The sequence below is a fragment of the Caenorhabditis elegans genome, chromosome X (assembly GCF_000002985.6).
Source record: "Caenorhabditis elegans chromosome X".
In the NCBI taxonomy this organism is placed as follows: Eukaryota; Metazoa; Nematoda; class Chromadorea; order Rhabditida; family Rhabditidae; genus Caenorhabditis; species Caenorhabditis elegans.
Genome location: NC_003284.9, coordinates 3,842,591 through 3,857,859, shown reverse-complemented (window position 1 = coordinate 3,857,859; position 15,269 = coordinate 3,842,591). Strand labels below are relative to the sequence as shown.

Here is a 15,269-nt window from a genome sequence, read left to right as displayed (position 1 = left end):
TAATTTTCATCTATCAAAACCACATTCTCTGTCGGTCTTATCCAACAGTGTCTCTGTTTCAGACGTAAAAAGTCTCTATCATCATCCTCACAACACATATCATCAATGCAAGAAATATGAACACCTTGGAGAACACGTTTCAATTTCTCGCAGAAGTATTCGGTAGGTGATGCTTTATCAATATCCGTTTCTTTTTCTAATTGTCGACTCTTCGGAGTCTGGTCACAAATCAAGCGCGTTGCTGTAATAATTCATTTTGACTGATTTTCGTGAAAAGCTAATGACAACGGTATGTTATAGGCGATGATTGTCTACCTGGACGCAACAATTTTTTAAAAATGTTGGTCAGATGCTCTTTTTTTGCAGTTTTAAAATCCAAATTCACTTGTGTAAAAAAAAAAAAAAATTAGGCGTTTTTCAAAAATTGTATGGGTTTTTTGATGAAAAAGTGAAACTTTTTGCACTTTTGAGCAAAACAGTTTTGTTGGGTTTTTTCTTGTTTTTTGAGCCTGAAAATGAAATATATGTACATTAAGAAACTAATTCATGTGTATACTAAAATCGAAATGGTATGTATAAAATAATTAAATATTTTTTGGAGTAGCAAACTCAAAATTATCAACTTTAGTTTTAACAACTCCAGAAATAACTTTTGAGAAAATAAGGGTCAAAAGTTTTTTTGAATTTTTGAATGCATTTTTCTGTATAGAAAATTGTCAGAAATTCAAAAAATTATAATACTTGCAAAACATTAAAATAAATTTTGGATACTCGATATGAAATCACTTCAGACAAAAATTAATTTCCAATGTTACGCTACCAGCTTTTCAAAAAAATTGTAAAAATTTAAAGTTTGACGGTAAACATTTTCCAAAACTCATTTACACTTAAAAAGCGGTTTCATAGCGCTAAAAATTTTACAGTAAACATTTTGAAAGAATTTTCAATTTTTTTACAGTCAAAGAGTGGTTAAAATTTAGTTTTGACCTAACATTTTGAAAACATGTATGTAAGTGTAGCAATGCTCAAATGTTTTTCTTGAATTTTCACCAAAATAATTATGGAGTGTTCTATTTTGATATTCGGCCATCTTAGAGTATTATAAAAATTGTTAGAATGAGTTATTTGACAATTACATTCACTGAAACGTTGATCAGTTATTAAATACTGTAAGTTGATTTGTAGAACAATGTACACAAAATAAGTAACTCCAAATTATCAATTAAAAGTTTATCATTTCATTGAAAAATCACAGTAGTGAAAGTACTATCAAAACTTGATCTATTGATCACCGTTCCGTGTGTCCTTATTTTCGCGTTCCACTACTTACACAGATTAACTCAAGTTCAGCGTCGTTGATGTTAGCTTTCGAAAAAAAAAACTTCTGCGCGAATTTGATTGGCATCGTGAAAATGAGATAACATGTTCTGATTGCTCAAAAAAGGAACTTTTCTGACTAGATGCTGCTCCATATTTCTTGTGCACATTTTTCAGAAGCCAATGGTGGTTGCCTTGTCACAGAACGTGTCAGTCCATCTTTGTCGGGAGCCAGCAAACGAAAAAGTCGACCGGTGAAGAGGATCATCACTGAAGACGAAGTAATCCCAGAAGAAGAAGTGGTCGAAGAAGAGGAAGAAGAGGTGAGTCTTTTGAAAACAAACTGCTTTCCAATTGGCTTTTAAAGTTACCTTTTTTCTCAAATACGTTTTTATTTGCAATCAGTGAAAAAAAAAATTTAAGCTGTTTCATAAAACTTTATATATACTAAAATGATTAAAAAAGCTATGAAAATAGTTATAAAATACCACACATCTAAATTAGTCAGTAATGTTTTTCCACTCTCATCGGACCCAAAATCAGACCTTTCCAATTCAACTCGGCCATCCCAGCCCATCGCATCCATTTGCTTTCTCAAGATGAAGCAGTGCAATGAAAGTGTGGGATAATGCAATAAAGGGGTGGCTAAAAAGGAAAAGAGATGCGGGTATCGAGATAAGCAGATTCGGGAGTTGGCCCTTGTTTATGATGTAGGACAAAACTAAAAGTAGGCAGAGGAGAAAGCCGAGCCGCGTCGTTCTGTGTTTTCAACTTTTCATATTGGTCCTTTTTTTAGGCGAAATCTTGGGAAATTTAGTGATTCGTCAAGATAAAAATTTTAATTTAAACTGTTAATTTACTGTTCTGGGCATGATCCTATTTTTTATCTTTAATCATCTTATTAGGGAAAAAACAATTTTTAGTTTTTAGTGCAAAATTCCAAACGAACCAGTTTGTTGCCTGTCTCAAAAATTACATTTTCAAATATGGATAAAAATTTAAACCATCGTCTTATTTAAAAAGTATTTTTTTAATTTATTTTTTAACATAGATTTTTACTGTTATTGTTAATGTGTACATATTATTTTATTTTACTCTTCTGTATCTAGAAATTCTGCATAGTTAATTTTAAGAAAGGGCTCGAAACAGTAAGATTAACATTTTTGAATAAATGTTCTAAATTTTATTTATTAGAACTTTTAATGTCTATTTTCATGACCGTTTCATAAAGAAATAACTAAAAAAATATCGTAAAAATAACTTTAGAAATTGATTCAACTAGATATTCCTTATCATTTTTGACCGAAAAGATATTTGGAAAAAACAGTATTGAGATGACGGTCGCTAACTATTTTCAGCGACTGCCACTGTATATAAACTGCTTCACTTTTTATACATACCTTTTTAGCACAAAAGTGTATTTTCTAATTACTAAAATTTGTTAAATTTCAAGCCTTTTCTTCTCACGTTTTCCAACTTTTCCCACGCTGTAAAAATTTTTTGTTTCGTAGTATTTTAATTTTGGATTAAGGTTCAGTCAGGTCATTTTATCATTTTTTTTTAATTAAAAAACAAAATTTTTGAATGTATTTTCAGTTCTTTTTTCCTTTACTTTTGTAATTAATTTTCATAACTTCTATATTCACATTGAAATTGTATCAAACTACAGCAGCTCTGAACATTTTTGAGCATCCTCAATTTTTTTTCAAAATTAGAGACCTCTGGAAATAAAGAAAGTAGGTTGGCTGACCCAATCATGCTGCAGCATTTTTCAATAAGTATCATGACCCGTCGGTCGCTGAGTAATTGAATAAGTAATGAGCATCGTCGTTTTGGTCCTGAAAATGGAGTCGACGACGACGACGACAAAAAGATGAGATCTTCCTTTACGGAACGAAAACGCCGGCGGTCCGTGCTTCGCGTGTGTATGGGTATGAGAGAAACGACCCCACTGAATGACTCGAGTTTTCGACGAGCACTTCCAGATTTGCTTGTTTTTCACATCGTTCCATTTCTATTCCCCTTAGTTTTTCGTTTCTTTTTTTTCAATTGCCTCAGATTTATACATAGCTGGAACGAGAGGAGAAATATTTTTTGGCGTGTGCCATTCTACGCCCGTCCACCCATTTGGAACGCTTCTTCTTCTTTTTTCCCCCATTTGGTCCCCTTCTCAATGTTTTTTCTGTGACGACTGGTAGCACCCACTCGGGCAGAGATTCCACTCCATCCGTTTGCCGATGCAACATTTGTTGCATACATAAAACGGGGAAAAAGCCGGGGGAAAGCAGCGGCGAAAAAAAAACGCGGGAGGGAATTTGAAAAGTGAGAAGCTGCAAGTGTAGTAGGTCGTTTCTGTTTCTCATTGGGACCATCAAACGACTTCTCTTTTGTTTTCGCAACGACCCCCTCCTCATCTCTCCTCTCGATTTCATTTTCCCTTTTTTTGTAACACTATTTTCCCAGGTCCGGTCATTTGTCTGTTTTTCTATATCTCTTGCTCCCCTTTTCCCTCTTTCTCTCTCTGATCCTTGACTACCACAGCTGTTCATTATAAAAAGGTTCTGATAACGATCAGTGGTCAATAATGATATAAAGTGTGTATGAACAATTGCTCTAACTTGCCCAAAATGGTCCCAAATAGAGAATTTTCGTAGTGACGCGTCTGGAATTTTTCTGAAAACAGGGCTAAGCTCTCCAATTTTGCAATTTTTCGTCACAGCGGCCGGAAATTAATTTTTATTCGATTTCACCTCTGCATACTTTGGCAGTTGAGTTTTTTGTGTTGAATTAGGTAAATTTTCAGTCGATAAGTGCACAAACTTTAGCAATTTTAGCCCTTTTAATCAACATCCTGCAAACAACTAATTTCAGGTTCAGGTTTTTGAAAAGTATACAAATTGAAGTTTTTGAAAAAAAAGTGAACTTCTTATTTTAGGTAACCTGAATTCAATTCAGTTAAATTCAATTTAATATTTTGAAAACTCATTTCAAGACCTTTAATTTTAATTATTGAAAACCAAGTTTGCACTTGCATTCTGAACTTGGAAATCGGAGGTGTTTAAAGTAAAAGCTCCCTGAAACCCAGAATTTAAAGCTTCCAAGTATTTGATTAACATCCTCTGGTATTCAACAATTTCAGAAAATTGAAATTTTCTAAGAGCGCAATCACTTACTTAAAATTCTAAATCAGTTGGTTAACCCTATTTTGCATGATTTTAATAACCATACATGCAAAATTAAAATGTGCACGGGATTGCAAAACTTGATTGATAAAACTTCCTGATATTGTAAGCGAACTCTCCCAACTTATGAAAAAAAAATATTATTTGCAAAATTATCTTATTCAAAAAATATGTTTATCTTTCCAAAAAAAAAACACTAAAGAAGAAGTACCCAATCAGCAAAATAAAGTTCTTTCACCCAAACAAGTGCACATTTTTGCTGACCCCTATTCCCTCATCCTCTTCTCCAACCATTTCTTCTTTTTTTCTGATTTATTTCATGCAGCTTCACTTACAACTCCATATTCTTTTTGGTCACCAATTCTTATTTTGCTGATTAACGATTACTCAGCTTTCCTTATCATAACTTGTGGGGCTTATTATAGATTTTTTTGTGTCGCCCAAAATTTTTCATCATTGACGTTATTTCTAAGAAGTCCAAAATTTCAGATATCATTAGGGACAAGTTAATCAGTAATAGGCACCGCCTATATCTTGGCTTTTGATTTTTTTCTCACGAAGCATTTTTATATTTAAAACAAAAATCCCACGGATGATCACTTTAAAATTTAATAAAATATTTTTGCGCATTTCCAATGTTTCAACAATTTTTAACTACTTTTCAGAAAGTTGAACAGCCATCAGAAGAAGTAACATGTCCAGCAATGCAGGTAGATGCCACGGATGCAATTCTGGCATCGCTCAGGCAAATAGCGAATAATGATCTCAGTGAGCACTGTATCAGGTTGGTTTTGTACATTCTTATTTGTTTTTTTCTCAAATAGCCAAATAGTTCTAGGAATTTTTGAAATATGATCTAAAGGAAATATGTTTTTTTCGATGCTGCTCATTTGCATATTCAGAGGTCCTTTCGAAATTACGCGGCTAAGCAAACATTTCGTTCGTGGCATGGGAACCAGAACATTTTGTTCAATAGTTTTTAGAACTTTGTATAGTTTTTGTACTGTATGTACATGTTTATATTTTTTGAGAAGATGTTTTGGAATCAAAAGTATTTTTTAGAAACATTAAACTTTTAGCAAAAAGTTATTTTTACCAAAACAATTTGCTCTTTGCATTTCGCACTTTTATTCTTTCATAGAAGCAATTTCTAAAGGTTTTTATTTCATGCTCATCGTCTTATTTCCCATCTTTTTTTTCTAAAATCTTGTTCTTTTTTCCTGCAAACTGGTAATTAAATAAGCAGGAGCACTGACACAGACACACATGGTTAGTAAAACGTCCCAACATAGGGCACCTCTCACTAATTAAACGGCTGTACATAATTTTTTTTCACCCACTGATGTGTGTAGTGAAGTAGATTAAAAAGAGGACGATAAAGAGCAAGGCGAGTAATCGAGTGAGAAATTATTTCAGCCATAAAGAATTTTTCCTTCTTTTATTCCTTTGTTTTTTATTCCTGACGCGTCGTCATCGGGCTAGACGATCATAATCATAATACATCCGCATTTCAATTCGGAAGTTGCAAAATTTCACTGAAAAGATTGGTCATTCTTGAGCCATTCGAAGTTTACCCAATAAATAGACGGGCTCACACATCTTTGTTATTTTTCATTCCACCACTTTTCACAATTTCCCAAATCTATTCGGGTATAACAACGAATCGAGAGGGTTTAAGGAGTCCAATGAATATTCCAGTTCTTGCGAATCTACGCTGCTCAACAACACTTTTTTCGTTCACAAAATACTAATGATCCAGCATCGTTCTGGTTTTTTTCGGAATTGCAGAATTCATTTGCTTCAGATGGGAAAAAAGCAACGCTGAATTTTTGTCCAAGTGTTCCTGTGTTCCTATTTTCAACTTCTAAAAAAGTGCGTGGTTTCAGGGTTTCATGGTTTCACACCCCGCCTATAAATTTTATAAATGAGGCGATAATCCAACAAAAAAAATAAAATAACTGTCCAGATCAGATAAAAAACTAGTTATGTCTCTTTCGCTCAAATTTTTTTCCACCGTTCCATTTTTAGGCAGTAGGCGGCAGTTTTGTCACCCGATTTCTGTGAAAATAAAAAATAGATAGATCAAAACTTCAAATTTAACCTAGTCAGAATAAAACCGTCTGAAATTTTTGTTATGTATTTTTTTTTAGTTTCTAGGTAATCGGATAAATGCAATTATTCAGGGTTTATTCATGACCCCCACTCTATCTCCCACAACACACGCACACAGTCTTGTCCAAATCCTCTAAACTCTCTGACAATTCTGTTTCCATAGTAGTTTTCATTGCAACTGTTCGTCGTCGTCGTGATGTTCTTCCTCATCTTCCTCACTTCTTCTTCTAATTAGAGGTTCCGATGGCATCGTAAGGGACGGAATGCGTTTTCTTCTCCTCCTTCGTCTTCCTTTTTTTCCTAAATCAGATGCCATACATTTTGAATCGAGACCCATTCCGAATTCATGGATTCTTTCCATTTTCGCGGTTTTTTTTCCAGCGGCCTTTCCACTTGTCTCATTTTTTTTGTATTTTACTATTATAACGAAATGCGTCATATTTGTTCAGGTAGTGCCAAAAAGTAATTATGTCGAGATTGACTTGTAGGATGCGAATTCCTTTTTTCATAATTTCTTCAAATTGAGGTCTAGGTGTAAAAGTGTCACACACACGTTGGAGAGTGGGAGACGAGTTCATCAAAAACCCGACAATTATGAAAATGTGTGGCTGGCCTCAAACATTATTTGGTCGTGGCGCTGAGGGGTGAAAAGAGAGAAAAGACTCGCCTCCGGAAAAAGAAGTGTCAAGAAGCATGGCGGATGAATAGTTGGCGCAAAATGCGAAATTCATAGCAAGTTGCATAAATGCTGCTCACTGAGCATTGTACTCAACACAAGGCGACAATAAGTCGATGAATTGGTGTGCGCCCAACTGGACACCTCCATCTTCATAATTGGTCATTTCAGCTATTTTGTGGCGAGAGGAACCATTTGAAAAGTTTGAAGAGGAAAAAAGTGGAAAATTTGAAAAAAAACGCTTGTTGCATTCCATTTGTCACTTCCCTCGTTTTTTGTGTTGTGTCCTGTCCTGCGTGACTTGACTCCCTTTCGGAAATGAGTATTCTGCCAACAAGTCGAAGTGTCGTTTCGAAGAAAAGACGCCGGTCACTGTTTGAAAAGTCAACAACACTTGCTAGTCTTTACAACTCAATTTATTTATTTTACACACTCCTACTTAGTTGGTGCCACAGCGTAATCTAAATTTTTTTGTTGAATTTTCAGTACACACACAACTTTCAACTTGAAAAGTAGAGAAATAAATGGTAGAGCACTATTACAGTAGTCACGGTTGGCTGCATGTTAGGGAACGCAGATTGTTACATTATATAACTTTGACTTTCAATATTTTACCGGTCTGTCAACGGTTCGTCCTCAACTTTTTTTCGTCTACGTGCGAATGCCTAGAGACGAAAAGTGCGCGCAGGGGTATTCGATTCGATATCGAAAAAATTTAATGCATCATAATGCACTCTATCCACTATGAACGCAACATCGTTGACGGTCAATGCAACTTACGCATATTGTTCGGCACTTTCAAATTCATAAGGAATGAGATGCGACTTTTTTCCAGTTTTTTTGTGGTTTTTTCTTCCGGAACTGGTATCAGAAAGAACTTTTTATACGTTCTTGTCTTGTGCTTTGAAAGAGCATTACTCTTACCATGAAACATATACCGTATTTCGATTTATCCCTGCTACGCGGACTTGACAAGCCAAATTCGAAAAGCGTTTAACAATAGGTAAATGGCCTTTGGGGATATTTTCACATTCATGCATATCATGCCAAAATGACCGAATATCATAGTAAAACTTTTCGAAAAAAATGTGTTGAGAAATTTTTATTGACTGTCAAAAAGCGGCAATTACTGAGTTTTTGTCATTTTTGAAAAAAACTATAGAACTGTCGCATTTTTGGATACTTGCAATGTTTTACTATTAACATTTAAAACATAACTAGACCATTAATTGCAAGGAACATTTTTTTGGTCAAAGATTTTCGAAAAAGGAGCAAAAACTTAAAAAATATTTCGAAAGGTTTTTGAAAAGTTTTACTGTGATATTTAGTCATTTTTTCACCGTATTCTCGCTACTCCTCCTAAAAATGAAACAATAATGTTTACTATTTTAAATATACTCTCCTATTAATCTTGCTCCCAGCTATTTTAGTTTGACAGCTTAAATTCAACAACTCAATTTTTCTCAAATCCAAAGTCACTTATATACAAGTTGTCAAAAAGATGCAAGACTAACAGAGATAATTGTTGATCTTGATCTTTGAAAGTTTCCAACTTCAGAACTTTTATTGACGTCAGGTACCCTTTCATTTTGTTTCAGAAATTCCTGAATTTTTCAACATCTCAGAAATCTTGTTCTTGTTGCTCAGTTACCCTCCTTAAAATTATGCAAAAAGCATTTCCGAACTACTGAAATATGAATATTTCAGCGGCTGCATGTGTGATGATATCTTTTGCTAGTTGGTCTTTAGTTACAGTCGTTTTCTGGATGAGAAAAAAAATGGTTCAATGAATATAAGGTCGATTTAGAAATTAGCAATGAAACCTGTGAACTGAAGTAGACTTCCGATTTTCGTTTGCATTCATCATTCTTTCGACATGCACTTTTTTCTTCGATGGATCACCACATTCTTTTTTGAATTCCTGCCTAACTTAGTAAAATTGAATTTGTTTTAACGAAATTTCAAAAAAAAAGAAAACATGTTCCTGTATCAGAGTAGCTTTTTTTGTGCGTTCAAATTGAACTGCAGCCACATCGAAGAACAATGAAAGCAAAAATTTTAATTAAATTAGGAACATCGCGCGCCCCGTGTTGTCTGACTAGCATACACACATGATACAGATGATTTTAATATTATTAGTTTTATTTTTGCCCCGCTTTTTGTATTTCTTCCTAGCCCCCGCCGCCGCCATTCTTTGCGCCTGCCTGTCCCTGGAACTTCTGTTCGTTATTGCAGAGAAGACGAAGGCAACACGTCAGCTGAAGTGTTCTCAAACGGAAACGGCGAAGACATGGAACAAGCCGGCCTTGCGGGTACTGATTTATTACGGAGAGTTGCTGATATGTTACAAGGAAATCATAATGGCTCACTTAATTCGCATTTCTTGCAACAGCAATTCGCGGCGTTCAAAGGTGAGTACAATTTTTGGAAAGTCGTGTGTAATCAGGTAATGCTTTAAGGGTATTTTTTTCAGAAAATTACTTATATAGATGTATATAAACAATATTAACTACAGTGCGCCCAACTTCTATAGCGCCCCCCTATTTTTTCTCATTTCACCACCTTCTGACATTTTTTACAAAAAACTGCTAATGCCATTTGATTCCAAATGTCGAAAAACCCCCTGTCCAAAATTTTCATCAAAAAATTCAATAGACTGAGGAGACTAGGTCAAAAAGTCTCTAAAACGACCGCCCAACTTCTATAGCGCCCCCTCGAATTTTTGATTTTTCTAATAAAATCCCCTTTTTTTGGCTTTTTCTAAGAACAACTTATTCATGACTTAAGTTCAAACTGATCCAGACATCTTGCAAATCAATTTTCAAAAGAAATTTATCCGTGGAAATTCGTAGGATCTCTAAAATTGTCCTGAAACGCCTAATTTTATGTTAGAGGGCGCTGCGGCGCCCAATACTTGAATCAGCACCAGAATCAACTAAGATGATCTACAACATCTATTTCATCGGTCTGAAATTTTTTTAAAGGTTTGCAACTCTTATTTTTATTATACTACTAGTACGAGATAGCACTACTGGCCTTCGCGCATTCACCATCCTCTAGAAATCAAAAAACACAACAGATTTTATTAACTTAGATAAAGTTCAATATTTCGTAGGACCTCCATTCTTGGCATCTCTGTAGCTGATATGGCGTTCCATGAATCCTCAATTCCGACTTTAAGAGCAGCAACATTCGGATACTGTTTTCCATTAGCGTACACGAGTCTCACGAGGGAAGCCCACATATTTTCGATCGGATTGAGGTCCGGTGAACAAGCTGGCTATTTAAGGAGTTTAATTTTCTTGCTGCTGAGAAAGGCACGAGTTGAATTGGCTGAATGAATACTGGCGTTGTCCTGTTGGAACTGCCAGTTTTTTTTCGACGGGTGTCTCAAAAACTTCACTAAATCCTTTTCCAAGACTTGCTGATAATCTACAGCAGTCATTTTATGACTTGTAAATTGGATGGGGAGCTTCTTCTTTTCCGAAAAAGCGGCCCAAACCATCACCGATCCACCACCGAAATTTCTTTTTGAAAAAACCATTGGATCTTTTCTCAAATCTCTCCAGTAAAATCTGTTTCCGTCCGGCCCATCCAAATTGAATTTCTTCTCATCGGAAAACACAATCTGCAAAGTAAATATGTTGTTTTTTTTAAATTGGATCCATACCTTTGTCCATGCGGTGCCCATATTTTCCTTTGCAAAATCTAAACGTTTGAGCATGTGATCGGGCGTCATTGATGGAGCCTTTTTCATTTTCTGTCGCACGATGGAAGGATTTTGACTGAGCATATTCAGGACTGTTTGTTTAGAAACATTAAGATTCAATTCCTTGCGAATATCATTGGCAGATTTGAAAGAGTTCGATGCAGCCTTCACAATGTTGCGTTCCTCACGACTCGATAAAACTTTGCATCTGGGAGCTCTTTTGGTTTGACCATAAGAAAGTGGACTATTGAGGTAGTTGTAGACACATTTACGAGAGCGATTGATTTGGCGAGCCATTTCATTTGTAGAAATATTAAGATTCGCCATCACATCTAGCTTGGATCGTTCATCTCTTGTTAGCTGGGGTCCTCGTGGCATTTCGAACAAAATTGATAATAAACACTACGTTTTCTTGAGCATTCGTATGCCACAAAATGACACGTAAGACGTGAAAAAAATTTCAGACCGATGAAATAGATGTTGTAGATCATCTTAGTTGATTCTGGTGCTGATTCAAGTATTGGGCGCCGCGCAGCGCCCTCTAACATAAAATTAGGCGTTTCAGGACAATTTTAGAGATCCTACGAATTTCCACGGATAAATTTCTTTTGAAAGTTGATTTGCAAGATGTCTGGATCAGTTTGAACTTAAGTCATGAATAAGTTGTTCTGAGAAAAAGCCAAAAAAAGGGGATTTTATTAGAAAAAATCAAAAATTCGAGGGGGCGCTATAGAAGTTGGGCGGTCGTTTTAGAGACTTTTTGACCTAGTCTCCTCAGTCTATTGAATTTTTTGATGAAAATTTTGGACAGGGGGTTTTTCGACATTTGGAATCAAATGGCATTAGCAGTTTTTTGTAAAAAATGTCAGAAGGTGGTGAAATGAGAAAAAATAGGGGGGCGCTATAGAAGTTGGGCGCACTGTAGTAAGCCTTTCATATTCTAACTAGTCCGTTGAATTGATGGTCTGCAAAACTGACATAGACCTCAATATCAACGGAGACTTCTAGACTTAGGAAGTAATCTAGATAGGATTATTTGTAATTTGTCAAACTTTAACTTGATTCAGTTTTTTTCACTTGAGGAACGTTTTTCTTATGAAAATTTCCGTATTGGATGTTAGCAGAGTAGATTTTTAAATAATAAATATTGTTGCGCATAGTGACTAATTTTAAAATAAAGATGCCGAACAAAAACAACAACTTTAGGTTTTAAGGAAGTAAGAACCTTCAAGATTATTACCACATTTTGAACTATATTACCAAAATTCATCTTGATCACGATAAAGTGTTAATATTTTATTTCCAGAAACAGTTGACCCCACACCAGTTTCCACAAATGGCAATGGTCTTTTGACTCCGATCACTACACAACTGTCACCACTTTTCACATCGACTGACGCGTTCAATTCACCTGAAAAATTACTGCAAGCGATTATGACACCGTCTTTAGGATTCCTTGGCGCAAATGGTCTGGGTAAGAAACATATTTTGAAAATCAAATTCTATTGGGTTATTTCAGGTGCTTCAAACAGTGGACTTCTTTCTTCACCTCTGATTGCTCCTAGTCCGACTCTTCTCCAATCGTTGATGAACACCCCCACACAACCGACGGCTTCCTTGACGCCTAAAAAAGCTGAGAATCGGCCTCCAGTAGTGTCACAAACGTTGAAAGCTTCTAAGCGACGATTATTTGATGATACATCAAGAATTGAGGCGGCGAGCATGAGCGGTGATGATCGGATTGATATGAATGAGCTGGAAGCATTTGCACAGACGTTCAAAAAACAGAGGATAAAGTTCGGTTTCACACAAGGCGATGTTGGTGTTGCGCTGGGGAAACGATATGGCACCGACTTTTCACAAACAACCATTTCACGTTTCGAAGCGCTGAACCTGTCATTCAAAAACATGTGCAAACTGAGGCCTTTGTTGAAGGAATGGCTAGCAGATGTGGAGATGGCAATCGAAGGTGGTGCAACTGTCACAGATCTCATTGACAAAAAGACAATTCACAATGGCAACCATCACACCATTCATCACGTTGATGTGAGTTCACTGAACTTCAGAGTAATCACTTGAAAAAGAAAAAAAACGTTATATTTCAGATTCACGAAACATCAATCTCAAATTCAATCTCTTCTGTTACTGCTAGCAGTCTTCTTAGCAGAGAGCAGCATGTAAAACGAAGGAGAAAGAGGACGAATTTGGATATGAATCAGCGAAATGCTCTGGACACTTTTTTTGCGCTGAACCCACGTCCCGACCATGATAAGATGACAGATATTGCAAACTCTCTAGAGCTCGACCGGGATGTTGTAAGGGTATGGTTCTGTAATCGTCGTCAAAAGATGAGAAGAGTCGATGAGCCAATTGAGGGAGAAATGGTAACACCGTCTGTTAGTCCTGTCTTCCCGCATTTTTCATCTGTAAGTCAATTGAATTTTACTATTTTACTCATTATGTATTTCAGATGAGTGCGCTGGAGCAAATTCAAGAAGCCGCTAGGTTAGCTTCTTGTCAAGCCAGCAATGATGACAGTGAGTTGAAAATTTCATCAAGCTCACATATAAAATTAATTGTCTACAGGTGACGGAACATCCGGAAGCCCAGATGCACCATCCAATGACGGCTGCTCGGATCTATAAACTCCAGTTCACTTGTTCACTCTCAAGTTCACTCTCTGTCCACATTTTCCTTATTCATTACCTCAACATTTTGCGTCATTACGGTAATCAAGAGCGTTCAAAGCAGTTCAAGCAGTTTTTTTTTCAAATCTCTGCATTCTTTCTTCAAAATTCAAGCATAACATTTTCGATTGCACACATAATTTCTCATTTTCCCCCCATTCCGGTTGACTGTTCTATTGCCCGGTTTCTCGTCTGATAGCAGTATGTTGCATTTACAACTCTTTTATTCGCTTTTCAAATACCATATGCTCAGGTTTTTTGTCCCGCTGTTTCTTTTTTCTTTCTGATTCGCACGTTTGATTTCTCGGATCCCGTAGAACTTTCTAGCCTAATAAAATTATTTTTTTTTGATGTGCTCCACACAATTGAGCAGCTTCTCAGATGCGGTTAGTAACTCGATTTTCATGGTCTTTTCTGCCATTCACCCTCACCTAATTTCACAGCTTCTCTCGTTTTGACTAGTCATCAAAACGAATACACACCATTCTTTTTGTACGCTGAAAGTTCATGTTTTTCTCAGAGTGTTTTTGCCTTTTTGTGTATCTATGATAATTGTACGTTCCGGTGAGATTTCTAGGTTGTTCATCTCATTCTTTCCCGATAATTGCTTGAAACCCACCGACACACTCCGTTTGAATATTCACCTCCCCATTCTTCCTGGTGCATAGTTACGATATATTCAATTGGAACTGCTGGTTTCGATTTTTAAAACCCGGAGCTTTTCTTCTGATAGGGTCAATTTTTGTATGTAACTTTTCGAGAACAGTTTTATTTTTTCGCATAATTTTTTGATAAATATTGAACACTTTCAACATTTTCCAGAAAAATTTAATTTCAGATACAGGTATTTTTTGTGAATTTTCATCAAAATTTAAGTGGAGTCACCACAAGTTAGGTGTGGTATGGTTTTGTAAAAATTTGTTTTAAAAATAATTAAAAGTGTTGTATGTTGTATAAATGTTGTTTTTTTTTTGGAAGTCGCCTATCAAAAAATTGTTTGAATAGGTTGGCTATGACATTTGGTCATTTTTGCATCATAGCTGGCACCATGGTTTTTTAAAAATGTCGCAGCGTCTAGAAACTAATTTTTGTCGTCCAATTTTGGTTACAACATTTTGGGTATAACTCTGCGACATTGACAAGTCGGTCAAATTTCAAATTATTCTAATTTTAGGCTATTTTTTGAGCTGTAATAACTATTTTTAATAGTTTTCAAGAAGTTTCATTATGAAATTCGGTGTTTTCAGACAATTTTAAATATAATAAACAAATAAAAGAAATTCGACTACACCACCTTTAAAACTCCAAATCACGTCAATAGATGTATTTGTTCTTATTTGTGTTGAACCATATGTTGAATAATCATCAACTGATCATATAATCAATATAAATTGTTTATTTTTCTTTTGAATGAAGAGCCAAAGTGTCCTTATTGTCAATAGCTTCGCGATAAGAGTGATAAGCTAGAATAGTGTTGACCAGTGTTTGGTCTATCAAAACGGTTTAGAAACTTGATAATGAAACTGTACACTGCGACCGTTTCATTTTGATTCTTCCCAAGTGTTTTGGGAAGCGTCGAACATTTT

General features: G+C 35.6%; 1 protein-coding gene and 2 non-coding genes across 4 annotated transcripts; 1 reads left to right on the top strand and 2 right to left on the bottom strand.

Annotated features, from left to right (window-relative positions):
- Positions 1-62: 62 nt before the first annotated feature.
- ceh-18 lies at positions 63-14,493 on the top strand (the record flags this gene model as incomplete). 2 transcript variants are annotated; one of them, NM_171659.7, is made up of 9 exons in its annotated part: positions 63-162; positions 1,495-1,640; positions 5,165-5,283; positions 9,523-9,698; positions 12,303-12,470; positions 12,516-13,042; positions 13,102-13,422; positions 13,467-13,533; positions 13,583-14,493. In NM_171659.7, exons 1-9 carry the CDS (start codon positions 117-119, stop codon positions 13,639-13,641), a joined length of 1,629 nt encoding a protein of 542 aa, NP_741758.1. In that variant the 5' UTR covers positions 63-116. The 2 variants fall into 2 exon arrangements, with proteins under 2 accessions (NP_741758.1, NP_001391077.1); NM_001404200.1 differs by lacking the exon at positions 63-162 and having other exon boundaries at positions 1,494-1,640; positions 13,583-13,641.
- On the bottom strand, positions 3,429-3,637 carry ZC64.5. Its single transcript, NR_070758.1, has one exon. It is a non-coding gene; the product is annotated as an Unclassified non-coding RNA ZC64.5 (non-coding RNA).
- Positions 7,364-7,503, bottom strand: ZC64.13. Its single transcript, NR_070757.1, has one exon. It is a non-coding gene; the product is annotated as an Unclassified non-coding RNA ZC64.13 (non-coding RNA).
- Positions 14,494-15,269: the final 776 nt, after the last annotated feature.